Source organism: Hypomesus nipponensis, chromosome 23 (genome assembly GCF_054491055.1).
Source record: "Hypomesus nipponensis isolate SF chromosome 23, ASM5449105v1, whole genome shotgun sequence".
NCBI classification, from domain to species: Eukaryota; Metazoa; Chordata; class Actinopteri; order Osmeriformes; family Osmeridae; genus Hypomesus; species Hypomesus nipponensis.
The window spans coordinates 23573992-23600387 of record NC_140383.1 but is presented as its reverse complement, the minus strand read 5'-3'; the positions used below and the strand labels follow the sequence as shown (position 1 = coordinate 23600387).

Below are 26396 nucleotides of genomic sequence, written 5' to 3'. Positions count from 1 at the left end.
AACTTAAGCTAAAAATAACAACAAAGAAAATAGAATATCAACGATTAACAATATGGAATGCAATTTATCATCAACATGCATCATGTTTCAACAAAAAATATTTCAGACTGTTGACAACTTAGTAAAGCATTTTGTTATCCTTTCAGTTGAACGTGTAGCATGTTGTGATTAAAGAGTGCTCCCTGCTGGCAGACAGAATACATCAAAGTTTAGGTCTCCTGAAATCAGCACTGTCCTTGCTCGGCATCCGTAATTCCGCATTCGTGCGTTGTGTTTGGTTGCAGGAAAACTTGCTGTGCTGTGGACACATTTAAGGTTTGTGAACAAAGTGGCCCTAAATTGGATAAGTATAACTGTTGTTGAATAAATAGCGAGCGCTTTATGTTGCCTATAAACAAATGTGTAGATTACATTTAGAGCTTTGTTCAATATTGCTGCAGGAGTCGAAGGCCAACCCAATTTGTACACCCACAACCGGCTAGTTAGCTAGCTAGCTCGCTCTAGCTAGCTCTAGCTAACCAGCACTAGTATTTTTATATTCTTTGTTAGACTAGCGACTTCACTTGGTTTAGTGACACTTTAACATAGACACGTAGCGTACATATGACAGATTCCGAATGACTTCAACGTTGCCAACAGGAACCTCAGGTATCAGCACGATACCCATACCGTTATGTGTACTCGTAGCATATGGTTTTGTGAGCTAACGTTAGCTCGCCAGGAGCTAGGTACTAGTATGCAGCGCTTGGGTGGGGCTACTTCGAAAGCGTAATTAGCTGTCAGCATATAATTCAGACAGCCAGCGAAGATGATGATCCTTGTTCGGACGGAGGTGAGAACGCCTAACAATTGTAGCCTATGAGCATCGGCATCAGTTGTCGTTGTCGACCAGCATTAACGCAAGCTCACTTTAATCTAAACAAAACTGTTCAATTCCAGTATAGGTTTCCAATCGTATAGGTAATGTGCCTGGAAAGCACAATGTAATCAATTTTTGGCTAGCCTGCTGGAGTCACTGTACGTGGGAGCTTTTTGGCCAAGAATGCCCAGTTAAACACCTGACAGTAGTAGCCTGGTCAACGCTGAAAGCCTAGCTAAAAGCCTAGCTAGATAGAAAACGGAAACAAACGCACCAAGTGTGTTTGTCCAACTTTAAAACTGCTTTAACTCAGTTTCATTGTATCCTTCGGTCGGATGCGGAGAAGTTGCTGGCCATGTTGTTCTAGCTTCCCGGTGAGGGCTAATAGTCTGAAGTACCTTGACAGAAGAGCGCTTTTCAGACCAGAACCTTGTTCATTGTCAAGAAATGTACTATCTTGCAAGAGCTAGTTGTTTTACATCCAGCATTGTGTCAACTAGTGGACTGTAAACAGTATGCAAGTGAATAACATCAGCAGTGTCCCATTTGAACAGGTTTGGTGTGAAATATCGATTGTTTTTTTATGTGTCCCATAGTTTTGACATCATGTCGGACAAAAGTGAGCTAAAAGCAGAGCTTGAAAGGAAGAAACAGCGCCTGGCCCAGATCAGGGAGGAGAAGAAGAGGAAGGAAGAAGAGCGCAAAAAGAAAGAGGCAAGTCCAGCCTGATCGCTATTACAGCAAGAATCACTTTCATTTATACAGCACCTTTCTCGCATACAAAGCACATGCTTGACAGATGAAAATAAATGAGGATTATAATGAAATGTAAATATAAAATACAGATATACATATAGAAATGCCGGCCAGTCATCTTGCCTAGACATTCCCGTTGGCGTGGCAACATACGTGGCACGTTAACAAGCATCCCCTCGGAGCCTCGTAAGCTGCTCCCGATCTGAGAGGCCTAAAGCCTCCGTGGCGTCCTCCTGTGTATCAGGCCGACCAGAAGAAGGATGCCGCCCCGCACCCGGACGACTCTGACCTGGAGAAGAAGAGACGCGAGGCAGACGCCCTGCTCCAGAGCATGGGCCTCACCGACACACCTGCGGGTAAGAAACCCCACGCCTCAACTGCATGGTTGAGTTTAGCCTTACGGGACTAAAGTGGCTGAGGGTGTTACCTTCTCCTGGGGCTTTGGGAGATATGGGCCGTAGATATGTCTGCCTTCTGTTGGACATGATGGAGCTTGATTGGGCTTGCGCAAAGTCAGACATCTCTGTGGTCGATATATAAAAATATTGGCAACTCACACCAGAACAATCTAGATGCATAAATAGTGTTCCAGTTAAGAGGGAAAGTATTTGTTGTGTGAGTAAACTGTCCCTTTTAAATCTTCAAAATATAATAAAGTGGAAGAAATATTTCCCAAGCAACCACAAGGGGGCAGAAGTGGTCTATTATAGAACCTAATGGTTGTGGTCGCCCCAAAACAAGAGGAAAAGGGGATTGTAATGTTGGGAGTCATGCAGTCAAACATACTTATTTTAGCAAGTCATCCATTTGGTCTCGATACATTTTTACAGTTCAATCTTTAACAAGATTCTACTGCCAATGGCACAAACTAAAACCGTTTTCTTTTTTGGTTTTCTCTCTTTTGGCCACATAAGAGATCTGCTCCATGTTTAGCTGTTTTTCCTGCTTTCCTTGATTTTGCCGACTGCCCCTCTGTATTTTGTTGCACCATTGTGAGTCGTCCTGTAACGGCAGATGTGTTTCTCCGTCCAGCCCCCCCTCCCACGTCACCGACCTCCAAGTCTGTGGGCACGCCTAGCGAGGCAGGGAGCCAGGACTCGGGCGATGGCACCGTGGGACCCAGGTAGCAACACCCCAGGATGTTTGAATGACCAAATGCTTTCCTGTCTCCTTTCCTTTACATTTACATGTCGTCATTTAGTCTTATCCAGAGCGACTTACAGTAAGTACAGGGACATTCCCCCCAAGGCAAGTAGGGTGAAGTGCCTTGCCCAAGGACACAACGTCATTTGGCGCAGCCGGGAATCGAACTGGCAACCTTCAGATTACTTGCCCAATTCCCTAACCGCTCAGCCAGCTGCCTCCCTTTCTCTTGGCTTACAGTCCCTATCCTCAGAGCACGCTGCTGCTGTAATTGTGGCAGCAATGCACATATTTATTTTAAATGCACGGGTAGATTTGGGACTGAAGGCAAATGTTGATATAATTTTAGCCTTTGTGTCTCACAGGTCCTCGCATGTAGATCAATGTCTAAAAACAATAGTTAGTGTGCTTTTAAAAAAATCTTTGTCTTTTCAAGATTGTGGAGAGGTGAATTTGAAAGGTAAAGCTGCATTGCTGTGTGCCCATACGACAGTACAAGTTTTTCCCAGAGCAGGTCATGTACTCAAAACATGTTGCTCATTGTGACTGTCAAATTTGAGGTACAAGTCAGTAAACTAACCTATTTGTTTTCTGTTTGTTTGTCTCAATGGGGTCAGACCTCTGGAGAGCAACACAGGTCAACCTCTGTACAGTTCAGCGTTGCACACTAAGAACTTGCATTTACAAACCATGTACGTGGAAAAAAAACCTGGAAAAAAACCATGCTGAGATTTATGTTGTCCCAGAAAAGGATGACTAGCTTATGCTGTGGGTGTGCATGTTTATTCAGTGTGTGTTCTGTTGAATTAGCACAGTCCTAAATGAACAATAAAACAGCAGGGTCCTGGGGAGCCTGGGGAACTTCTTAACCCCTAATTAGAGCCTCGTCCCTGGGCTGAAACTCTAGCTCCCCCTGTGTCCCATCAGGCCCAGGGAGTTCTTCCTCCAGCCCAGGGCCCTACGTGTTGAGTCATTTCCCTCACCAGCATGGCCATTTCCTACACACATGGAGGTCATGTTTTCTGCCTCAGGGCTCTCTCTCCCCATCTCTCTCTCTTCCCCCCCTCTCCATTTCATCTGTTGCTCACTCCGTCTCCCTCCCTCCCTCCCTCCCTGCCTCCCTCCCTCCCTCCCTCCCTCCCTCCCTCCCTCCCTCCCTCCCTCCCTCCCTCCCTCCCTCCCTCCCTCCCTCCCTCCCTCCCTCCCTCCCTCCCTCCCTCCCTCCCTCCCTCCCTCCCTCCCTCCCTCCCTCCCTCCCTCCCTCCCTCCCTCCCTCCCTCGTTCAGATGGTGTGACATAGTTCCTGCTGCATCAGGCCTTCAGGCTCTTCAGTTAAACATGCCATCTTAGTCAAAGGGCCTGCTTTACATGCATTATAAACCCCCCCTGATCCACAGGATAAAAAATGATTTCATAAAACACCGAATGTTTAAATAAACCATGAATCTTCAATGTTACATATGGCACGTACAAAAGAATCTGCACATGTTTTTATTTTGTTTTCCTTCCAATATTTTGAATGGAATGATGGATATGATATTAAATGAACTGAACAGACGTTTCTTTTGGGAGCAGAGCGCATGTTGTGTGTATAAGTTGTAACTGGTTTCCTCTCCCTGTTTTGTGGCTGCTCTCTCTCACTAATGCTGCCTTGTTGCTGTGCCACTAACCAGGACTCTACACTGGGACTCTGACCCATCCACGCTCCTGCTTCACTCTGATTCTGAACTGGGGTACTGAAGGCTATCTTCTCCTTTCTAATCATTCTGTCTCTGTCTCTCTCTCTCTCCATGCGTCTCTGTCTCGCTGTTTCTCTCTCATTCTGTCACTTTCTCTCTCTCTCTCTCTCTCTCTCTCTCTCTCTCTCTCTCTCTCTCTCTCTCTCTCTCTCTCTCTCTCTCTCTCTGTCTCTCTCTCTCTCTCTCTCCATGTCTCTCTCTCTCTCTCTCTCTCTCCATGTCTCTCTCTCCATGTCTCTCTCTCTATGTCTCTCTCTCTCTCAAGCATCGATGCTCCTCTTGACTATCTCGCCATTTTAATCCTGATTAAAAGCATGCTTTTTTTCTGATTTGTATTGTAAGCTAATGACCAACTACCCTTCTCATCTTCATGAATAATCTAAAGATTAAGATTTAATGGCGGTGCTTGAGACGCCTGTAAAAAAAAAACAAAAAAAAAAACAACTGTGTACTTATGTTATGTCTATCAGTGTTTGCTTTGTCATGTGCTGTTCTCCTCGACCCTGGAGAGTGTCTGAAGCTGTTGTGTGCTCCCAGGCGCAGCGTGGCCAAGCTGGGCATGGCCAAGGTCACCCACGTGGACTTCCCCCCCCGGGAGATGGTGTCGTACACCAAGGAGACCCAGACCCCGGTCCTGACCCAGCAGAAAGAAGGTGGGGCAGGCTCGCCGCCAAACACACTGACGTCCGCGTGACTCGGGCAAAGACGAGCGGCGACCGCGGCGTGGCGTCCGCGCTCGCCCGGGCGTGTCGCGTGTCGCGGGCGTCCGGCAAGCCCGTGAGATCACACCAGTGGGGCAGGAAGGACACAGAGGGGGAAGGATAGGGCCTCGAGCGAGCACGGAGATGAAAGCCAGGGGAAATTGCAGGGGCCCCGGGAAACATAAGAAGTCAAAGGAGAGATTCAATTCACACACGTAGGCTTGCCCCCTGAACCCCTCCCACCCCTTCAAGCCCATACACCCCCCGCTCCAATTAACATGCAGTATGAGAGGGCCAGTAGGAGGCTGAGAGCCAGTAGATTGGGGGAGATATTGAAGCTCTTTGTGCGTGTGCCCACCTAATGCATCTGAAGCATGTCAATATGTAATTGCTACACAGTAGCTTTCATGTGGTTGTCTGTGCTTATCTTCAAAACCAGAATATATATATATATATATTACACCTTAGCATGCACATGTCAAGCACAATACGTAAAGTTGTAATTACATTGACTGCTTTTGGAATTGCTCGTAAGAAGTTGTTGGTATATATTGGGCTTGCAGTATCAGAGTAAAGGCAGTAACTGAGACTAGCTCTAACCCAGTGTACCAAATCTAAAAGTGAAGATTTCCCTAAAGAGGACATGACCAGTAAATGTAAACAATATGAAACTGTGGCACAAGAAACTTGATCACTGTTATCACAGAGGTCCTTGCCTTATTCCAGGTATTATGTGTGCTTTGGGAACTCAGAAGTGTGGTTGTCCATGAAATGGTATGTTGTGTATCATCATAGGAGCGATGCTTTGAGCACTGGTCTTGGCTTCCTTCACACCTTGTTGACATTGTGCGGTTGTCAGATCCATCTAGGATGGAAGCCAGCCAGATGACAGAGCTTTGTCACAGAGGACAAACGCTCTGATTCCTCTGGAAGGCCCTGAGCGCAGGCGGTGAGGGGTGAAAAGCTGGCCTCAGCCGCACCGCGCCGGGCCGTGGGCTCCGCAGGCAGGCCATTGTGAGACTGTGTTAAACAAGGATGGTTTCTGCCGGCTGTTCAACACTAGACCCCCATCACTCCCTGGAACTATGCAATCATTTCATCAACTCTCTCTCCCTCTCCTGTCTTCTCCGCTCAGCGAACAGGCACATAACAAAACACACTCAGTGACATTGTACGTTGTTTCGTTTTTTTTCTTCTTATCCCTGGCGCCTCTGCGCCATCACGCCTGGCACTCGGCGAGTCGGCGTCCCCTTGGCGACTCGCACCCCTCCTGCGCATATTTGATGTCGGGGGGCGGCGACGGGCTGGCGCTCTGATTGAGCGATTCATCATGTTGTCAAGAGGAGGCGACGGCGCGGCACTCTCAAGGTCGGCGGGCGGCAACGGGAGCAGCGGCGACAGGGCTCCCTGCTCGCCCGAGGGGGGGGGGGGAGAGAGCGGGAGTTGGTGCCGCCGTGAGAGAGCCCCAGAGAACTAAAGGAGTATTAAAGGTGTATTACTAATCCTTCTGTCTGGATACGGATCAGAGCGTGTTCTCCCTTTCTGGATACGGATCAGCGCGTGTTCTCCTGTTCTGGATACGGAGAGGCGTGTGTTCTCCTGTTCTGGATACGGAGAGGCGTGTGTTCTCCTGTTCTGGATACGGAGAGGCGTGTGTTCTCCTGTTCTGGATACGGAGAGGCGTGTGTTCTCCTGTTCTGGATACGGAGAGGCGTGTGTTCTCCTGTTCTGGATACGGAGAGGCGTGTGTTCTCCTGTTCTGGATACGGAGAGGCGTGTGTTCTCCTGTTCTGGATACGGAGAGGCGTGTGTTCTCCAGGGGAATGGTTGAATTGGAAGCTATGACAAGTGACAGTGTAGCGGTAGTCAATTACCAACCAGATGGTTCCAGTTGCGACTCCAACAGTATACTTATTTGCCTGGTACCACCAGATCACTTTGCAAAGGCTTATTAGTCTGGAACCTCTCAGTTCATTTTTGGATTGACATGGCGCAGACCCAAATGTCTCTGGATGATATTGGACAGAAAACCAATCAGAGAGACAAAACGTCATCTTGGTTGTTTTTAAATGTTTTCGATTTAAAAAAAATGCCTCGACTGCTCTGTACAGCCATCTTATTAAACCCGCCCCCTTTTAGATAAACGGTTGTGATTGGCCCACCGGAGGGAAATCTGTGATTGGGAGAATGGCCAGACACACCTTCCAGAGCAACTTAACCCTGAGCTGGCAGATTGGTCTGGTTCACAGAGTACATACTTACAGGACTTTAAACTAATGCTGAGTTAAACTAATGCTGAGTTTTCTGGTTTGCAAGCCATTGAAGGATTGGCTGTGATTTCGGCCAATAGTGTGCAGGAAATGGTGACTCCAGAACAGGAACATGTTCAGACAGCAGCAACCAACTTAACGCAGCGTCAGTAAGTGCTGCTTAACAAGAGCTTGTAATTATGGTGAAAGATACGGGAACTCATCGAGTGTCTGTCTGGAGCTCTTTAAAATAAAATATATTAAAAAGGCTCCAGGACTACAAGTGTAAGGGAGCGTTTGAGTAAATTTGAAATTTAATTAAATGTGATTGTTTTAATCACAGAGAATTCAGAGGAAGGTCAAAACTTTGAATCAGTAAAGGGCCTCAACAGCCTCTTGTTAAAAGTGCCTCTCCCAGCATAGTCACCTTTTATACCCTGGCACTTGATGATTAGAGGTTCTGTCTATTGTTAGATGTCGTCTCCTGCCACAGACTTGGTTTCTGCAGGAGCAGACTGCCCTGGCACTGTCGGTCTCAACCGTTTTCATCAGCGGATTTTAGTTTTGTGTTGGTAGGAGCTTGAGAAGAAGGCTGTGACCAACCTGTGTAAGTGGAATAGCCTCCTCTTCAGTGCTCCTCTGTTCTTTAACGACAGAGGGGGGGTCAGCACTGTTTAAACTGCTGTTGAGGGTGTCAGCGCTCCCTGAAGCGTGCCATGTCACAGCTGACTGGGTCTTGGATCAACCTGCTTGTCAGAGGACTTGAGTGCTGCGCCCCCTGTAAGCGAGGCAGGTCCACTCAGAGAGACACGAAGCGCACCATAATCACGCTCCAAACATCACCGCTCCAACATCACCGCTCCAACATCACCGCTCCAACATCACCCCCGGAGGAAACATGTTTTAAACCAATGCCAGTTTGTTGTTGGAATTTGATTGAAATCTATACACGTTTCGTTTTTGTTGCTGTTTTTAATCTGTCTCTCTGTTTAGGTAGTCATACATTAGAAAGGTTTGAGCACTTCCAACATGGAAGTTTAGTCAAAGGCTTGTTTTGTGTGTTAGTTTGGGTGAGTCGGTGGTGGCTGCGCCAGTCCGTTCCGGAGCGAGAGAGATGAGCACACCTGCAGCAGGGAGTAAAGGTCATTAGTTTTGTACTTGAACAACACTGGACCCATGCAGCGTTTGCATTAATATATTGTCCATTGACAAAGACCTGTGATTATTCCCCCACCCCCCCAGTGGGCTTCCACTCCCCACAAAAGCTTTTATTTCTTAAGTGGTACAAAAGCCATAATTGGACCTGCTTTGAGGGGAGGTGTCAGTGTGCAGGACATCGTTGATCCGGGTGAATTCTGTTAAATGTTTCTCTCTCTCTCTGCATGGTGCCCCCCCCATCCCCCCATCCCCCCCCCCCCTCCGCTACAACCCCCACCCCCCAGTAGGGTCACAAGGATCACTAGCTTTTCTCCAAATGGCCATTTTGTCTGGCAGGTGCATTATACCCTTTATTTTCAGATTGTCTATCTGCTCCTAATGCCTGGCAGGTTGATTGCTCTGGCTGCCTCGGCGGGGAGAGGCCTGACGAGCCCGGCCGAGCCCAGCTGAAAGACAGTGATTACTGTTTTCCTTTAAGCCTGATTGAGGCCCTTGAAAGGAAAGATTTTAACCTTCTCCTTTTGGTTCCAGACTACGGCCCTGTATTGAAATGGGTTGTGTCATCAGCCCAGTTCTGTAAACTCATCAGAACAGCAGATCTTCATCCTCCCCCCCCACCCCCCAAGCCCCATCAGAGAAAGGAAAAGAATCACTTTATATAGACAAAGTGACAGATGACATTATCATTTAGATTATCTCAGTGGAGAGGAAATGGCGGCGGGCAAAGCAGTCACCATAGATTTGTTTTACATAGAATGGACCCTACATAGACCCAGACAAATATTTTCTCCTATGCCTGAATCCATTTCTTCTGATTTATGTATACATGAAAGGAGCTATGTATGGAAAGCAGGTTTGGGATGTTTGTCTGAGAAAGCGCTCTTGTGTGTGAGCCAGTGTGTGGTTTGCCAGCTGGTCCATCCTACAAGCTGTATTTTGTTGTACATTCTCCAGGGTTGAATAGCGCCTCGTAAGACCCCCTGCCGAGACGATAATTGCGCAGGCTTGCTGTTCAGGCAGAGGCTTGTCTAGGGTCGACCAGGCAGAAAACCTCTGTGCCATCCTCATGCCACCTTTTCAGGACGAGAAGACAATCCCAGCAGCGCCATCTGCTTCAGAGCCGCTCAGTCAGCTGGCTGGACCGGGGGGCCGGGGGGGCCAGGGGCCGGACAGCTGCTCCTCGTCCTCTGGCCCGCTGGCCCCGTCTTGTGGGGGGGGGGGGGGGGCTACTGGGTAGTGGGACAGGGAGATGGCTACACTGACAACCACACTCCCTGTTGAATGGCTGGGACTCATTACCGGGAGGGAGGGAGGGAGGGGGGGGGGGAGGGTGGGGGGGAGGGAGGGAGGGAGGGTGGGGGGGGGGAGGGAGGGAGGGAGGGTGGGGGGGGGAGGGAGGGAGGGTGGGGGGAGGGAGGGTGGGGGGGGGGAGGGAGGGAGGGAGGGTGGGGGGGGGGAGGGTGGGGGGAGGGTGGGGGGGGGAGGGAGGGAGGGAGGGAGGGGGGAGGGAGGATGGGGGGAGGGGGGAGGGAGGGAGGGGGGAGGATGGGACCGCAACGCGAGAAGACTCCTTAGAAGCTCAGGTCTTTTCTGAAAGGGGACATTGTGTTGGCAAACCAAACAAACGCCCGGCGTGTTCCATTCCCTTACCCAGAGTAGCCTGCTGAGGATGCAGTGTGCTGGCTGAAAGACAAAACCAGGACTTTGGAGGTGTCTAAAGGCCAGGATCACTGACTGTGCAGCTGAGAGGGACTGGCTTGGGAGCACTGTGGTCAATTGATATGGAAATATTGATTTAAAAAAACCTCCACAAAGAGTGACCATCTCAATTGTACCAGTTGAATATTGCCGTGTTTTGTCATAATCCTATACGTGAATTAGACTTGGAATCACTCCTGCTTTGCCAGGTTGACTTCACAATGTGTCTCTTGTCCTCCACCAGAGGAAGAGGAGGAGGAGGAGGAGAGCTCCCCCACGCAGGCCGCGCTGGAGACGCAGAGCGAGCCCCCTGTGCAGGAGGACGAGGAGGAGGAGGGTAGGCGCCTAGCCTCACCACGCACCACTGCTCCTCAGGTTCAGAAGAACCTGCTGCTGGAGCCCTCAGCTGCCGCTGGTCCTGGGTGTCTCGACGCTGCAGGCCCAGCACAGACATAGCCCACAGGGCATTTAGTGGACAAGTGATTTATGAGTCAACCTGAGTTTCTCCCTGTCTGTGTGTCTCTGTGTCTGTGCGTCTCTGTGTGTCTCTGTGTGTGTGTCTGTGTCTCTCTCTGTGTGTGTGTGCGTCTCTCTGTGTGTGTCTGTGTGTCTCTGTGTCTGTGTGTCTATCTGTGTGTGTCTGTGTCTCTCTGTGTGTCTCTCTGTGTGTGTCTGTGTCTCTCTGTGTGTGTCTGTGTCTGTGTGTCTCTCTGTGTGTGTCTGTGTGTCTGTGTCTCTCTGTGTGTGTCTGTGTGTCTCTCTGTGTGTGTCTGTGTGTCTCTCTGTCTGTGTCTGTGTGTCTCTCTGTGTCTCTCTGTCTGTGTCTGTGTGTCTCTCTGTCTGTGTCTGTGTGTCTCTCTGTGTCTCTCTGTCTGTGTCTGTGTGTCTCTCTGTGTGTGTCTGTGTCTCTCTGTCTGTGTCTCTCTGTGTCTCTCTGTCTGTGTCTGTGTGTCTCTCTGTGTCTCTCTGTCTGTGTCTGTGTGTCTCTCTGTGTGTGTCTGTGTCTCTCTGTCTGTGTCTGTGTGTCTCTCTGTCTGTGTCTGTGTGTCTCTCTGTGTCTCTCTGTCTGTGTCTGTGTGTCTCTCTGTGTGTGTCTGTGTCTCTCTGTCTGTGTCTCTCTGTGTCTCTCTGTCTGTGTCTGTGTGTCTCTCTGTCTGTGTCTGTGTGTCTCTCTGTGTCTCTCTGTCTGTGTCTGTGTGTCTCTCTGTGTGTGTCTGTGTCTCTCTGTCTGTGTCTCTCTGTGTCTCTCTGTCTGTGTCTGTGTGTCTCTCTGTCTGTGTCTGTGTGTCTCTCTGTGTCTCTCTGTCTGTGTCTGTGTGTCTCTCTGTGTGTGTCTGTGTCTCTCTGTCTGTGTCTCTCTGTGTCTCTCTGTCTGTGTCTGTGTGTCTCTCTGTCTGTGTCTGTGTGTCTCTCTGTGTCTCTCTGTCTGTGTGTCTCTCTGTGTGTGTCTGTGTCTCTCTGTCTGTGTCTCTCTGTGTCTCTCTGTCTGTGTCTGTGTGTCTCTCTGTCTGTGTCTGTGTGTCTCTCTGTCTGTGTCTCTCTGTGTCTCTCTGTCTGTGTCTGTGTGTCTCTCTGTCTGTGTCTGTGTGTCTCTCTGTCTGTGTCTGTGTCTCTCTGTCTGTGTCTGTGTGTCTCTCTGTCTGTGTCTCTCTGTGTCTCTCTGTCTGTGTCTGTGTGTCTCTCTGTCTGTGTCTCTGTGTCTCTCTGTCTGTGTCTGTGTCTCTCTGTGTGTGTCTGTGTGTCTCTCTGTCTGTGTCTGTGTGTCTCTCTGTCTGTGTCTGTGTGTCTCTCTGTCTGTGTCTCTGTGTCTCTCTGTCTGTGTCTGTGTCTCTCTGTGTGTGTCTGTGTGTCTCTCTGTCTGTGTCTGTGTGTCTCTCTGTCTGTGTCTGTGTGTCTCTCTGTCTGTGTCTGTGTGTCTCTCTGTCTGTGTCTGTGTGTCTCTCTGTCTGTGTCTGTGTGTCTCTCTGTCTGTGTCTGTGTGTCTCTCTGTCTGTGTCTGTGTGTCTCTCTGTCTGTGTCTGTGTGTCTCTCTGTCTGTGTCTGTGTGTCTCTCTGTCTGTGTGTCTCTCTGTGTGCATCCAGCTCCCCCACATGAGCTGACTGAAGAGGAGAAGCTGCAGATCCTGCACTCTGAGGAGTTCATGACCTTCTTCGACCACAGCACACGCATCGTGGAGCGGGCCCTGTCCGAGCACGTGGACATGTTCTTCGACTACAGCGGGCGTGACCTGGAGGAGAAGGAGGGGTAAAGGCCCTTACCACACACTAGAAGGAGGGGTAAAGGCCCTTACCACACACTAGAAGGAGGGGTAAAGGCCCTTACCACACACTAGAAGGAGGGGTAAAGGCCCTTACCACACACTAGAAGGAGGGGTAAAGGCCCCTTACCACACACTAGAAGGAGGGGTAAAGGCCCTTACCACACACTAGAAGGAGGGGTAAAGGCCCCTTACCACACACTAGAAGGAGGGGTAAAGGCCCTTACCACACACTAGAAGGAGGGGTAAAGGCCCCTTACCACACACTAGAAGGAGGGGTAAAGGCCCCTTACCACACACTAGAAGGAGGGGTAAAGGCCCCTTACCACACACTAGAAGGAGGGGTAAAGGCCCCTTACCACACACTAGAAGGAGGGGTAAAGGCCCCTTACCACACACTAGAAGGAGGGGTAAAGGCCCCTTACCACACACTAGAAGGAGGGGTAAAGGCCCTTACCACACACTAGAAGGAGGGGTAAAGGCCCTTACCACACACTAGAAGGAGGGGTAAAGGCCATTACCACACACTAGAAGGAGGGGTAAAGGCCCCTTACCACACACTAGAAGGAGGGGTAAAGGCCCTTACCACACACTAGAAGGAGGGGTAAAGGCCCTTACCACACACTAGAAGGAGGGGTAAACGCCCCTTACCACACACTAGAAGGAGGGGTAAAGGCCCCTTACCACACACTAGAAGGAGGGGTAAAGGCCCCTTACCACACACTAGAAGGAGGGGTAAAGGCCCTTACCACACACTAGAAGGAGGGGTAAAGGCCCTTACCACACACTAGAAGGAGGGGTAAAGGCCCCTTACCACACACTAGAAGGAGGGGTAAAGGCCCTTACCACACACTAGAAGGAGGGGTAAAGGCCCTTACCACACACTAGAAGGAGGGGTAAAGGCCCTTACCACACACTAGAAGGAGGGGTAAAGGCCCCTTACCACACACTAGAAGCCAGACGAGCAACGTCTTTACACACAAGGCTTAGTGTGGCATGAATATGGATTCAATACAGGTTTGATGAACCCTGAAGTGTGTTTTCTTTCCATCTCCAGGGAGATCCAAGCAGGAGCCAAGCTGTCTCTGAACAGGCAGTTCATGGACGAGCGCTGGTCCAAGCACCGTGTGGTCACCTGTCTGGACTGGTCTCCTCAGGTACCCCCCTCCTCCCCCTGACTGGTCTCCTCAGGGACCCCCCTGCTCCCCCTGACCCAGAGAGACTGCCTCCGATCCTGGATCCAGCTCGCCTGCCACCTCCCTCTGTTACCGCCGTTGTGTCGGGAGTGTAACCACACTGTATTTAGCCGAGACGCTAATGCCTTTAAACGAGTTGCCATGCCAACGGCCTAGTTCTTTATGATTAACCGGCGTGTATTTGACATATTTACGTAGGGCCACAGTCCCCCGAGGAACAGGGAACTTGTGTCACGCCTAAATCGTCACTTAGTTAGCGGCCATAATGACTTGTTTCCCTGGACTTCTCCCTTCGTGTTATTTCTAGTTTTTCAATGGCTTCTGACACTGATTGAACAGCCGCTCATTGTTCCTAACAGCGCACGCTAACAGCGATATCCATTCCCGTTTGAACCCCAAACGGGTTTATTCACAAACTGTAAAGCTCAGTTTTAACAATATGAGAAGCAGCAGAGGTTAATGGTTTGTTTACATCTGGCGAGTGTTGGCTCCTCCAGCCCCGCTCTCCTGAGCAGCTGCTGACGGCGTCTTTTAGGGGCGACCCGGGGCGCCAGTTTCAAAACTCTCCGGCGACGTGCGGCGGTCAGCTTTACTGCAGGGCTTCCTCAGAAGTCTCGTCCTTAAACAATAATGCAGAGTTCTTGGATCGGATACAAACTTTATTTACCAGACTGCTGTTAGCGAGAAGAGAGAGAGAGAGAGAGAGAGAGAGAGAGAGAGAGAGAGAGAAAAAAAAGAAGAAGTTTCCCGGCCATAAATCTTGTTGAAGGAGGGGCGGTGACACAGTCTCCCAGGCATGCACCAGCAGAGGCTGAGGCAGGCTTGTTCACAGGGAGCCTGGCCCGCCCGGGGCCCTGTCTACTTCCTCCCCACATTCATTGGGGCCGATGTGTCTGTCACCAGTATCCTGAGCTGCTGGTGGCGTCCTACAACAACAACGAGGAGGCTCCTCACGAGCCGGACGGCGTGGCGCTGGTGTGGAACATGAAGTACAAGAAGAACACGCCCGAGTACGTCTTCCACTGCCAGGTACTGTGCCCCCTGGCTGGAGAACCCCTCCTGCACGCTCTGCTCCTCCACCTCTCTCTCTCTGTCTCTTTCTCTGTCTCTCTATGTCTCTCTCTCTGTCTCTTTCTCTGTCTCTCTATGTCTCTCTCTCTCTCTGTCTCTCTATGTCTCTCTCTATGTCTCTCTATGTCTCTCTCTCTCTATGTCTCTCTCTATGTCTCTCTATGTCTCTCTCTCTCTCTCTCTCTCTCTCTCTCTCTCTCTCTCTCTCTATGTCTCTCTCTATGTCTCTCTCTCTCTCTCTCCATGTCTCTCTCTCTGTCTCTCTCTCTCTCTCCATGTCTCTCTCTATGTCTCACTCTATGTCTCTCTCTATGTCTCACTCTGTCTCTCTCTCTCTCTCTCTCTCTCTCTCTCTCTCTCTCTCTCCATGTCTCTCTCTCTATGTCTCTGTCTCTCTCTCTCTCTCTCTCTCTCTCTCTCTCTCTCTCTCTCTATGTCTCTCTCTCTCTCTCTCTCTCTCTCTCTCTCTCTCTCTCTCTCTCTCTCTCCCCATGTCTCTCTCTCTCTCTCTCCATGTCTCTCTCTCTCTCTCTCCATGTCTCTCTCTCCATGTCTCTCTCTCTATGTCTCTCTCTCTCTCTCTCTCTCTCTCTCTCTCTCTCCATGTCTCTCTCTCTATGTCTCTCTCTCTCTCTCTCTCTCTCTCTCTCCTTCCTCCTCCTCATGGGTGGTTCTCTTCATGACGATTGTGGCACGCTGCCAAGCCCTCCTCATTTTCCTTCATCTCACTCTCCCCTCCCCTCCATATCACCCCCCCATCCCCCATAGCTCCCTCAGCCAACCCCCTCTGGTCGATGCACATTGTGATTTCAGCAGGCTGGCATCCACCTCAACCACATCTATCCACAAACATGTGTTATTGAGGCGCCGTGTATGAGCCTGGGCCCAGGAACAGACTAGGATCCAGACCTAGGACCCAGGACTAGACTAGGAACCAGGCCCATGTCAGACTAGGACCCAGACCCAGGGCCTAGGACGAAAGTAGGACCAGGCCCTCTCTAGGACCCAGCGGGCAGGGCTGTCCAGGGGCTGGAGTCCTGATCTGCTACCAAACAAGGGTTCTGTGTCGAGCTTGCAGGAAGCTCCTTGGCTGCTCTGCTTTATTCTACTGAGCGCCCCCAGGATCCCTGCCCCGCGACAGGCTGAGTGAAACCACCTGTGGTGCCTCCACAGAGGCAGCCACTGCCTCCGACTCACAGGAATCAAACCCAGCACGAGTGTGAACTCATTCCTCCTCCGTGGATCCAAGTGGGCGGGAAATGAGCTTTTCCTCACCAAACTGTCACTTTTCGGAGGAGGGGGAAAAAAATCCCTTGGGTAGATGAATGTGAACATATGATTAGATGTGTAGGTGCAATGAGATGGATACGGCTGCAGAAAAGCAAACAAGCCACCTCGAGGCGGTGGAACGGCGGCGACATGAGAGAGCGACATAATAAACTCGCATGAATAACGTCAACATAATCCACACATGATATATCCTGGTGAGAGCAGCTTCTAGGGCTGGGCTTGGTGTCGTGGCGAAAGGTGTGAGTCATGGAAAACACAAGATTGTTCAAACTGAAAATGAAAATAAGCAGCAGGCTGGCGCGCACCGCAGCACTGCCCTGAGCGGGAAGGCTTGTATATTATTTCTAGCGAGTGTGAAATTGGGGGCCGTTTTTCAGAGCGCGTTGTTGATTGGAGGTGACAGAGACGCACGTCGCCAGAGGTCTAGTGCTTGACTGTCTGCGCTCGTCCTCTGAAACAGCGTGTAGCCCCCTCCCTCATCCTTCTGCTGCCCGCCACCCCCCCTCCGCACACACACACACACACATGTATCTCTTCTATTTGAGTTATTTCTCTGCCACACACCAATCTCCCTCCTTCTCTCTCTCCACGCCAGTCTGCAGTGATGTCCGCTACCTTCGCCAAGTTCCACCCCAACATGGTGGTGGGGGGCACCTACTCTGGGCAGATCGTGTTGTGGGACAACCGGAGCAACAAGAGGACCCCCGTCCAGAGGACCCCCCTGTCTGCAGCGGCCCACACAGTAACTCCCCCCGCCTCCCCCCTGCCCCGCCCCGCCCCGCCCAGCGCAACACCCCCCCCCCCCCCCCCGTCACCACCTGAGAATGAACAGCTGTCAATGTCCTCATTAATGCGTATTTAAGCAAGGGTAGTACAGAGAAATGAGCTTGTCATCTGTCTCTCTCTCCCCCCTCCCTCTCTCTCTCCCTCTCTCCCTCCCTCTCTCTCTCTCTCTCTCTCTCTCTCTCTCTCTCTCTCTCTCTCTCTCTCTCTCTCTCTCTCCCCCTCCCTCTCTCCCTCCCTCCCTCACCCAGCACCCAGTGTACTGTGTGAACGTGGTGGGCACCCAGAACGCCCACAACCTGATCAGCATCTCCACGGATGGGAAAATGTGTTCCTGGAGTCTGGACATGCTCTCCCAGCCCCAGGTACTGCTGCTGCTCTGCTGCTGCTCTGCTGCTGCTCTGTTACTGCTCTGTTACTGCTCTGTTACTGGAGTGGTGCTGTAGCGACTGGTGCTGTAGCGACTGGTGCTGTAGCGACTGGTGCTGTAGCGACTGGTGCTGTAGCGACTGGTTCTGTAGCGACTGGTTCTGTAGCGACTGGTGCTGTAGCGACTGGTTCTGTAGCGACTGGTGCTGTAGCGACTGGTGCTGTAGCGACTGGTGTTGTAGCTTCTGGTACCGTAGTGACTGATACTGTAGCTTCTGGTACTGTAGCAACTGGTGCCGTAGCTTCTGGTACCGTAGCGACTGGTGCCGTAGCGACTGGTGCCGTAGCGACTGGTGCCGTAGCGACTGGTACCGTAGCGACTGGTTCTGTAGCGACTGGTACTGTAGCGACTGGTATTGTAGTGACTGGTACTGTAGCGACTGGTACTGTAGCTTCTGGTACTGTAGCAACTGGTACTGTAGCGACTGGTACTGTAGTAACTGGTACTGTATGAATCTAATGAGAACTGATGATCCCATCATGACAAGTGAAGTTTGCTTGGGTAAGAACAGAATAGTTTGAACTGCACTTTACCGGACAGGACAGCCAAACCTTGTGTCGTCTGACATTGAGCTGCCCATTCATAACAAACGTCAAACACTTGGACTTGACCAGATCGGTCCATTCAGCAGTGCTGTTTAGCTTTTCCTACGCTCCACCCTTTATTTCCTCATGTAACTCATTCCTCAAAGTCAAGGAAATGAGAGCTGCCGGCCATGCAGTTCCACAAGCCCTGCCAAAGCCCCCATGGCAAATGTTAATTATTTTATAAAGTGCTCGCTGAATTTAGATCGTGCATCAATACCTGTCAAGTGAACTTCCAGGCTGTGGCTGTGGGCCAGGACTGTGCGTTTGTCTGAGTGTTTGTGCTGTTCTCTACAGTGTGTGTTTACCTGAGTGTTTGTGCTGGCCTCCACAGGACAGCCTGGAGCTGGCGCTGTTCAAGCAGTCCAAGGCGGTGGCCGTCACCTCCATGTCCTTCCCCCTGGGAGACGTCAACAACTTTGTGGTGGGCAGCGAGGACGGATCGGTCTACATGGCGTGCCGTCACGGAAGGTACGACCACAAGACCCCCCCCCCTCGGGTCCACTCTGTCCCTAAGGACCACATCCCGGAAAACTGGAGGATTATTGGCCCAAAGCTGAGCAGTGTGTCAAACAAATGTCTCTCCCTCCATCCATCCTTCTCTCCATCCATCCCTCTCTTCCTCCTTCTTGTTTGTCTTGAGCCATCACATCACCCCCCCCCCCCCCTTACTTTTTCTTTTGGGCGAGTTCTTCTCTCGGGGTGAGGGGGGTTCTTCTCTCGGGGTGAGGGGGGTTCTTCTCTCGGGGTGAGGGAGGTTGTTAAATATCTGTCTGTCCCACTGAGACGGAGTTGGGGCGCTGTCGTGGGGAGGTGTGTGGGGGGTGGGGGGTGTAGAGGACTCAGGGCGTGGCCAGTGTCCTGCAGTAAGCCCACACGCCGAGACGGAGTAGTCGCTAGGCTTCGCAAAGGCAGAGTCACCTCCGTAATTGAGGGGGAATTTTCCAGCTCATTTGCAATGGTATGATCCTTTTTGCCCAGTTAATAAGGCAGAAGCATCACTCACGCTGGGTGTTTACCTCTCCCAGTCATGATCAGAGGCCCAGTCTGGGAGCGCGTGGCTGAGAGCCTCTCTCCAACCCTGGCCCCGCCTGCTCAGCCACACTACCACACGTCGGCACCGCCCGCCCGCCACCCTCACCCTGGCGGAGATAGCACATCCATGTTGGTCCAAGGTTCATCAGGTCCTGGTGTGTGTGTGTCGTCCCCGCAGCAAAGCCGGCATCAGTGAGATGTTCGAGGGCCACCACGGGCCAATCACAGGCATCAACTGCCACACGGCGGCCGGGCCGCTGGACTTCACCCACTTGTTCGTCACGTCCTCCTTCGACTGGACCGTCAAGCTGTGGAGCACCAAGGTAGTTCAGGGCTCCGGTGGCCAGCACTGCTGCCCTGTCAGGGTCCAGGCACTCCCATACGGCACTGGATCCAGGAGATGACCTGTTTGGTACTGCTGTGGTGGTTACTGCTGTGGTGGTTACTGCTGTGGTGGCCGTTTGGACTGACTTTTTTGGTCTTGATCTTTTGAACTTGTCTTTGTTTTTCTGTCTGTCTCTCTCTCTCTTTCTGTGTCTCTCTCTGTGTCTCTCTCTCTCTCTCTCTCTCTCTCTCTCTCTCTCTCTCTCTCTCTCTCTCTCTGTCTCTGTGTCTCTCTCTCTCTGTCTCTCTCTGTGTCTCTCTCTCTGTCTCTCTCTGTTTGCCTGTCTCTCTCTCTGTCTGCCTGTCTCTCTCTCTGTGTCTCTCAGAATAACAAGCCGCTGTACTCGTTTGAGGACAGCTCTGACTATGTGTATGACGTCATGTGGTCCCCGACCCACCCTGCTCTGTTTGCCTGTGTGGACGGAGTGGGCCACCTGGACCTGTGGAACCTCAACAACGACACAGAGGTACAGGAGCGTTCCCCTCACACACCCTGCCCTGCCTCACTCCCCAACACACAACACACCACACACACCCTGCCCTCCCTCTCTCCCCAACACACAACACACCTCACACACCCTGCCCTCCCTCTCTCCCCAACACATCACACACACCTCACACACCCTGCCCTCCCTCTCTCCCCAACACATCACACACCACACACACACACCACACACACTGCCCTCCTGTGGGATGTGTGTGGTTGTTGACGGCTGCTGCTGCTGGCGTTGTAGGTTCCCACTGCCAGCGTGACGGTGGAGGGGAACCCCGCCCTGAACAGGCTGCGCTGGGCCCACTCCGGCAGAGAGATCGCCGTGGGAGACTCGGACGGACAGATCCTCGTCTACGACGTGGGAGAGGTGAGTAGAAGCCCCGCCCCAGGCCCGGAGCACAGACTGCTCTGCATGGCAGGTCACCACGCTCCACCAAAGCAGACACAGTATATATATTCAGTTTTTGTAATGTTAAAAAGGTCATCGTGAGAGCCAGTACATGACTACACTTGAACCCGACTTTGGGTGTTCAAGGTCCTGGGAGGGTGCATCCGCTGGTCTTCCGTAGATAACAGGCGCAGCGTTGTCAGGTCGTGCTGTGAGGGGGGGGGGGTCTGTGATCTTTTGGCCCCCGGAGATGGATGATGACTCACCAACCTTGCCCTCCTCCTCTCCCCCCATCCAGCAGATCGCCGTTCCCCGGAGCGACGAGTGGACGCGCTTCGTGCGCACGCTGGCGGAGATCAACGAGAACCGCGACGACGCCGAGGAGCTGGCGGCCCAGCGGCTCGCCGCCTGAGCCCGTCGCCGCAGCAACGCCAGCGGGGGTGGGGGGGGGGACCGGGGAGGGGCCTGTTACCGCCGGCGATGCAGCCTCGTTCAGACTGAAGGAAAATACTTGATGGGGCTCAGGAGGGGCCTGGTTATGTGAAGACCTTCTGGTTAAGATTTAAACACACTATGACACTCCTGCCTTTTTGTGTTAGCTGATTAAGCCCTCGTCTAGGATAGGATAAGTAATAGGGCTATCAACCTCAGACACAAGTGGCAAAGCCATCCTCTGCAATACAAATGAGCTGTTCTCCTAACTTCAGTAGTCTCGAACCAGAAGCCTTAAAGGTAGAAATGTTAACATACATGTATCATGTGTCTGTATCCATAATGGTGGCGATCCAGTCTTAGAGGACGGCTTCATCTGATCTTCCCTGAGCATGTACCTGAGGTCGTGTACCTGAGGTTGTGTACCCGAGGTCGTGTACCCGAGGTTGTGTGCCTGAGGTCGTGTGCCTGAGGTCGTGTGCCTGAGGTCGTGTACCCGTGTCTTCGCTCCTCCACCTGACCTGCTGGAGATATGGATCCTGTCACGTCTGCTCCACACAGGGATGGAGATATCTCATCTTCCACCACAATCCTTTTAGACTAGACGAATGCCAAATGCCCCCTTGTTTGTAAATTATAAACCGATGTAACTTTTCCTCAATCTGAATGTCTTTCTTTATACCGATGTATTCCTCTGAAAAGTGACATTTGTCCCTGAAGATGTCACCCATCTGGTTGACGTTTTGAGTTTGTGATGAAGAGCTTCTCATGCCTGAGTTTATGATTCCGTTTTGGGGGGTATGATATCTGCTGAGTAAATCACATACTGTAGTGTCTCTTTACTGGATATCAAATCTAAACTAATGCCTTTTTTTTGTCCGACTTCTTGTAGAAGGTCTACCCACAGTTTCATACATCTCGGAATGTACTTTTCACACAGTATGAAACCCTTTTGATGATTTATTTCAACAAAATACAATAAATACATTTAAATTATTTCAAGACCCTTGTCATGATTTCAAAATAGAATACTTTGAAAACATCTGTACAACCATTCAAGTTTTTTTTATATATGATTGTCTGCACACGCACACACACACACAAACACACACACACACACACATATATATATATATATCTGCTTGACTTGGAAGAAATGCTGTAAGGTCTCCCCTTTCAATGCCATAATGTGTCTTCACAGAGAAGTACAATATGTACAGTAACATTGTGCAAGCTATGCAAAGGAGAAAAAAAAAGAATATCCTAAAAGCCCTGTTCATGCACCATTCAAGGTAAGAGCCATTCAAATGCATATGAATGAAGCCCAGGCACTGCTCCATTTGAACCAAACCAAATATCCTCGGCAGCCTGACTCCAAGAGCAGTCCGTCTACGACGCCGCCGCGGCGGGCTCCTCTTTGGGCACAGCTGGGCTGATTGCCACCCCTCCGGAGGACTTAAACTTAGGCAGGTGCAGGCCAAACTTGTTCTCCACGCCGGCGAAGGTGGCGGCGGCCAGCCGGTAGCCTCCCGGGTGGTCTGCGCTCAGCGGAGGCAGGTCTGAGATCCGGGACCCGGGAGTGGGCTCGGAGCCTGAAGGCCGGCTGGAGGAAGGAGACACGGAGGAGCGCAATTAAGAGATCACGCCAGGAAGGTAATGACACAGTCACGCAGCACGCCAACACTCATCTCATGTACTTACTGTCCCCCGAAGTCGATATAGAACCATCTCTGCAAGAGTTCATAGGTCACCAGGGTCACGCCAAACTGTGGCGAGGACCTGCAGACACGAGCTGGGAGGAGGGAGGAGACAATGTGGGATTTCACATTTCTTTGATGGCTTCGAGAGAGCAATTATGCAAGCGACGGCGTGCCTCATTTCCCAGTCATGAAACCGCTCATTTTGAGGAGCCTGTTTGTGCGTGTGTGGCGTGTGGATTCGTCGTCTGCACGTTGCATCAACGTGTGAACGCGTGTGTAAGGATCTGTGTGTGGATCTGTGTGTGTATCTGTATGTGTGTGAACGGTGTTTACCTCCTGCTCCCTTCCACAGAGCGCGGTAGCCCTCCTCCTGCAGGATCTTCCTGAAGCAGTCGATGACTCCGTTGTACGAGGTCTGGCCGGCGCGGGCCGCCACCTGCAGTCTGGTCTTGATGACATCAGCAGGGGTCACCAGAGAAGCCGCTGGTATACCTTAGGAAGCGTTTCAAAACCAACGTAATGAGGCCCCGTTTCACTATGCAGAAGTAGTATCACATTCTTGGGGGAAAAAAACGGTATCAACAGGGTATCGAGTAAGGGCTGAGCTACTTCGAGGGTGGGTATTTGACACGCATAATAAGGGTCAGAATATCTTGGCTTTCCAGAGATATAGGCGTTTAATATGATGCGGTTTGGGGATCAGGAAATCAGGACCAACGTGTCCCTGACCTCCTCTAACCTGGAGCGGCTGGTGTCAGAGCTTGTGGGGGTGTGGAGGTGTGGGGGTGTGGAGGTGTGGAGGTGTGGGGGTGCGGAGGTGTGGGGGTGTGGAGGTGTGGAGGTGTGGGGGTGCGGAGGTGTGGGGGTGTGGGGGTGCGGAGGTGTGGGGGTGTGGGGTGTGGGGGTGTGGAGGTGTGGAGGTGTGGAGGTGTGGGGGTGCGGAGGTGTGGGGGTGTGGGGGTGCGGAGGTGTGGGGGTGTGGGGTGTGGGGGTGTGGGGGTGTGGTACCTGCGATGGCCCCGGCAGTGAGCAGCTGCAACGCTCCCAGCCTGCCCTCCTCGTCCGCCAGGTAGGTCTTGGTGTGGGCGTACACCGGGAAGTAGATGGCTGAGAAGGGCACGTCCCGCAGGAAGCAAGCCTTGGCCCCCTGTAGACGTGCACGCAAAGGGATCCTTTACACCCCTGGCCCTCCACCCTGGCCCTCCACCCTGGCCCTCCACCCTGGCCCTCAGGACCCCCATCCTGCATGTTCTAGATGTTTCCCTGCTCCTGAGGCTGATGGATGGTCATTACCAGGCTTCTGCAGAGCTCGGTAACGACCCGTTTGAATCAGGAGTGTTGGAGCAGGGAAACATCTAGAACATGCAGGACAGAGGGGGTCCCTGAGGACCGGAGCTGACGACCACTGCCATACACAGTATAACCAGCATACAACAACACCTGTGAGAAAGCTGATTTTTAACGATACTGATATTTTAAGATTTATGTAAACTCCCATTTATTTTGATTTTGAAAATGTTTCCAGTACTTTTCCCTTCAAGTGTTCTTGGACAAAGTGACAGTAGGTTGTAGCCTAGATATTATACAGATGGATGTGGTATTCTGCCGTCTAAAATTCCATTGCATCCAAGTCACTCATGTTCTTCAACAGCATCCAGCCGGAACATTTTCCTCTCGTAAACCCAAGAAGTCTCAGCTCCTGGCGAGGGTTTGGGCGGGGGCTGAGATGGACTCTGCGGCTGAGTGCATTGTCTGGCCCAAAAGTTGCCTCCACCAACTGACAGGGGAGTTGGTGGTCAGAGCAGGAGCCAGAGGGCCCCCGGGCAGAGCTGCACCACCAGGCCCCCTCTGAGCTTGGTGGTCAGAGCAGGAGCCAGAGGGCCCCCGGGCAGAGCTGCACCACCAGGCCCCCTCTGAGCTTGGTGGTCAGAGCAGGAGCCAAAGGGCCCCCGGGCAGAGCTGCACCACCAGGCCCCCTCTGAGCTTGGTGGTCAGAGCAGGAGCCAGAGGGCCCACGGGCAGAGCTGCACCACCAGGCCCCCTGAGAGTTCTGCACTCAGCCCACACCCTCACACACAGCGAGACAGTATTAACATGGGCTCATGGTCTACCGGCCTCAACCCACCAGAGGAAGCTGGTCTTTTTACAAGCTCCACGCTGTCTGCTACTCATTAAAATACGGAGCATGCATGAGTCTAGATGTAAGTTAACCCACAAGAACTTGGAAGGGAGCACTGGTAAGACATAATCCCTCCCTAATTTGCTGTCGGTTGGGCAGCGTAACTTTTTGCATGTTAAACACCATTTTGGAGGGACATATAACCCAGTCAGTCAGTTCTAAAGGTGCAGTCGTCTTGCTGCATACGAAGCGTTCTAAATTCGACCTTTCACGTGAGGAATATGTCTTAAATAAGTCTTACAGCTTCTGTAAGACTAATTGATTTACAGCACAAACGTGTTCCATTTCCATCTTTGAGTTGAGCATTCGGGCACTGTTCACCCTGCAGTCAGTCCGGAGACTTCCTCCACTGTTGGTGGGGTGATAATTATTATTATGTATAATGTGCCTTTCTTGCAACTTAAGTGCGCTACAGGACAGTACAAATTAAAAGTTCCAGTCATAAAACTTAAACTACAATAACCAGCAGAACAGACACAATTAAAGTAAGAGTTAAAAACCCGATTAAAGAGGTAGGTATTAAGCAAATTCTTCAAATGGCCATGTGAAGGAGCACTTCTGATAGGAACAGGTGGTGAGTTCCACAGTTTAGGAGCGGCTCGTGAAAAGGCCCGTTCCTCCGGGGGTTTGAGCCTGTGTGTGTGTGTGTGTGTGTGCGTGTTTGTGTGTGACGTACCCATGCAGCCGGCACAGAGAGGACGACCCACCTTGTAGAGGCCGAAGAAGCCCAGATCTCGCACCACGTTTAGGGCGCTGACCCTGGGGCCCGTGGTAATCTCTCCAGCCACCTGCAGACGGATCTTCACGATCTCCAGAGGGTTGGTGAAGATCACCTGGGAGCCTCCGGCCTGCAGCACACAGCGGAACATACCGGCTGAGCTGGAGGAAGCCGACGCATGTCAGCATGACTCCATTACAGGCTGATTCACAGACAGTGTTTTCGAACACTTGCATGCGTGAAACACAGACTTTGAAAATGTCTCGCCGACAAATGAGTCATTCACATTGGTAGACGTATCCTAGTGCTCGTGTTCCCTGCGTGCTGTTAAGGATGAGTTATCTCTTAAAACATCCCAGAGGTCACCCCGTGGAGATGGTTAGGACTGAGGAGGTGCCAGCATTTCGCCCCCGTAAGCATTCTTGAATGAGCTTGGTAAACGGACGCACAAAAGACACTTTTTATTCCGCCTCCACTTCATGTCCGGCTGTGAGAGAGCGGTCTTGACGGAGGGAGACACAGGGCAGGCATTGACAGAGGCACCAGTGGGGTCAGGATAGGACCAGGCCTGGGGGGCCAGGAGAAAACCTGGCTCATGGTTGGAAGGGCTTGACCCCGACACCAGCCCTCTGCCCCCGCCCTCCCCTCCCCACCCCCCCAAGGCACCTCCTGTGGAGGGGTGAGCGGCCCAGCCCGGCCTCCCCCAGCACACTTCCCCAATTCAGGTCCGTTCCCAGGGGAGAGCGCTGAATCACCCGGGCCTGGGCCGGGAGCCCCCGGGGCAAAGCCCTCTCTGACTCAGGAACATTTATCACCCTCCCCAAATCTAATCAGGCCCCGGGATGGCTGCCTGGTGACATACAGGGCAGGGGGTCCTGTCTGTAAACATCCGAGCCCCGGCCTAAAAAAAGCTCAGGCACATTTTGTCTTTTCAGTCAAAAGTGGAAGGGGAATATCCGCTGCTGTGGAGATTTATGCGTTGGGTCTCCTCCGCGGTCTTCTCTTTTATCTTCCCAGGCTCTCCTCTCAGTCGTAAGGTCTAACGTTACAGCCCGCCTCACTGGCAGGACATCTGGCCTTGGGAATGTGTAACCACTTAACATGGGGAGACCATGTACACGTATGATGAGCTGGAAATGAGTGTGAGTCCTA

At 51.7% G+C, this 26396-nt stretch overlaps 2 protein-coding genes across 8 annotated transcripts in view; one reads left to right on the top strand and one right to left on the bottom strand.

Moving 5' to 3' along the window:
* Positions 1-212: 212 nt before the first annotated feature.
* Positions 213-21643, top strand: LOC146235078 (dynein, cytoplasmic 1, intermediate chain 2a). Of its 6 annotated transcripts, none has more exons than XM_084688189.1 (18): positions 213-315; positions 1456-1573; positions 1860-1971; positions 2648-2738; positions 3376-3450; positions 4432-4491; positions 5035-5150; positions 10548-10640; positions 12386-12548; positions 13619-13718; positions 14661-14786; positions 16714-16860; positions 17153-17266; positions 18250-18386; positions 19129-19273; positions 19661-19801; positions 20069-20194; positions 20517-21643. In XM_084688189.1, exons 2-18 carry the CDS (start codon positions 1466-1468, stop codon positions 20625-20627), a joined length of 1965 nt encoding a protein of 654 aa, XP_084544315.1. In that variant the 5' UTR covers positions 213-315; positions 1456-1465; the 3' UTR covers positions 20628-21643. The 6 variants fall into 6 exon arrangements, with proteins under 6 accessions (XP_084544315.1, XP_084544314.1, XP_084544319.1 ...); XM_084688188.1 differs by having other exon boundaries at positions 20514-21643; XM_084688193.1 differs by lacking the exon at positions 3376-3450.
* LOC146235077 (electrogenic aspartate/glutamate antiporter SLC25A12, mitochondrial-like) overlaps positions 21595-26396 on the bottom strand; it is an 18328-nt gene continuing 13526 nt past the window's right edge. For both annotated transcript variants that reach the window (XM_084688185.1, XM_084688186.1), the window contains exons 14-18: positions 25234-25374; positions 23356-23494; positions 22681-22839; positions 22349-22439; positions 21595-22250 (exon numbers count right to left, since the gene is read on the bottom strand). In XM_084688185.1, coding sequence (XP_084544311.1) covers positions 22037-22250; positions 22349-22439; positions 22681-22839; positions 23356-23494; positions 25234-25374 — 744 coding nt within the window. In that variant the 3' untranslated portion in view covers positions 21595-22036. The remainder of the gene's footprint in view (positions 22251-22348; positions 22440-22680; positions 22840-23355; positions 23495-25233; positions 25375-26396) is intronic.

What these genes read in the sequence shown, in the direction of transcription:
- LOC146235078 (XM_084688188.1), top strand. Translation starts at nt 1,466, where the DNA reads ATGTCGGACAAAAGTGAGCTAAAAGCAGAGCTTGAAAGGAAGAAACAG. An exon ending in ACATGCTCTCCCAGCCCCAG is followed by an intron (nt 17,267 to 18,249) that starts GTACTGCTGCTG and finishes TGGCCTCCACAG; the next exon opens with GACAGCCTGGAGCTGGCGCT. An exon ending in ACCTCAACAACGACACAGAG is followed by an intron (nt 19,802 to 20,068) that starts GTACAGGAGCGT and finishes CTGGCGTTGTAG; the next exon opens with GTTCCCACTGCCAGCGTGAC.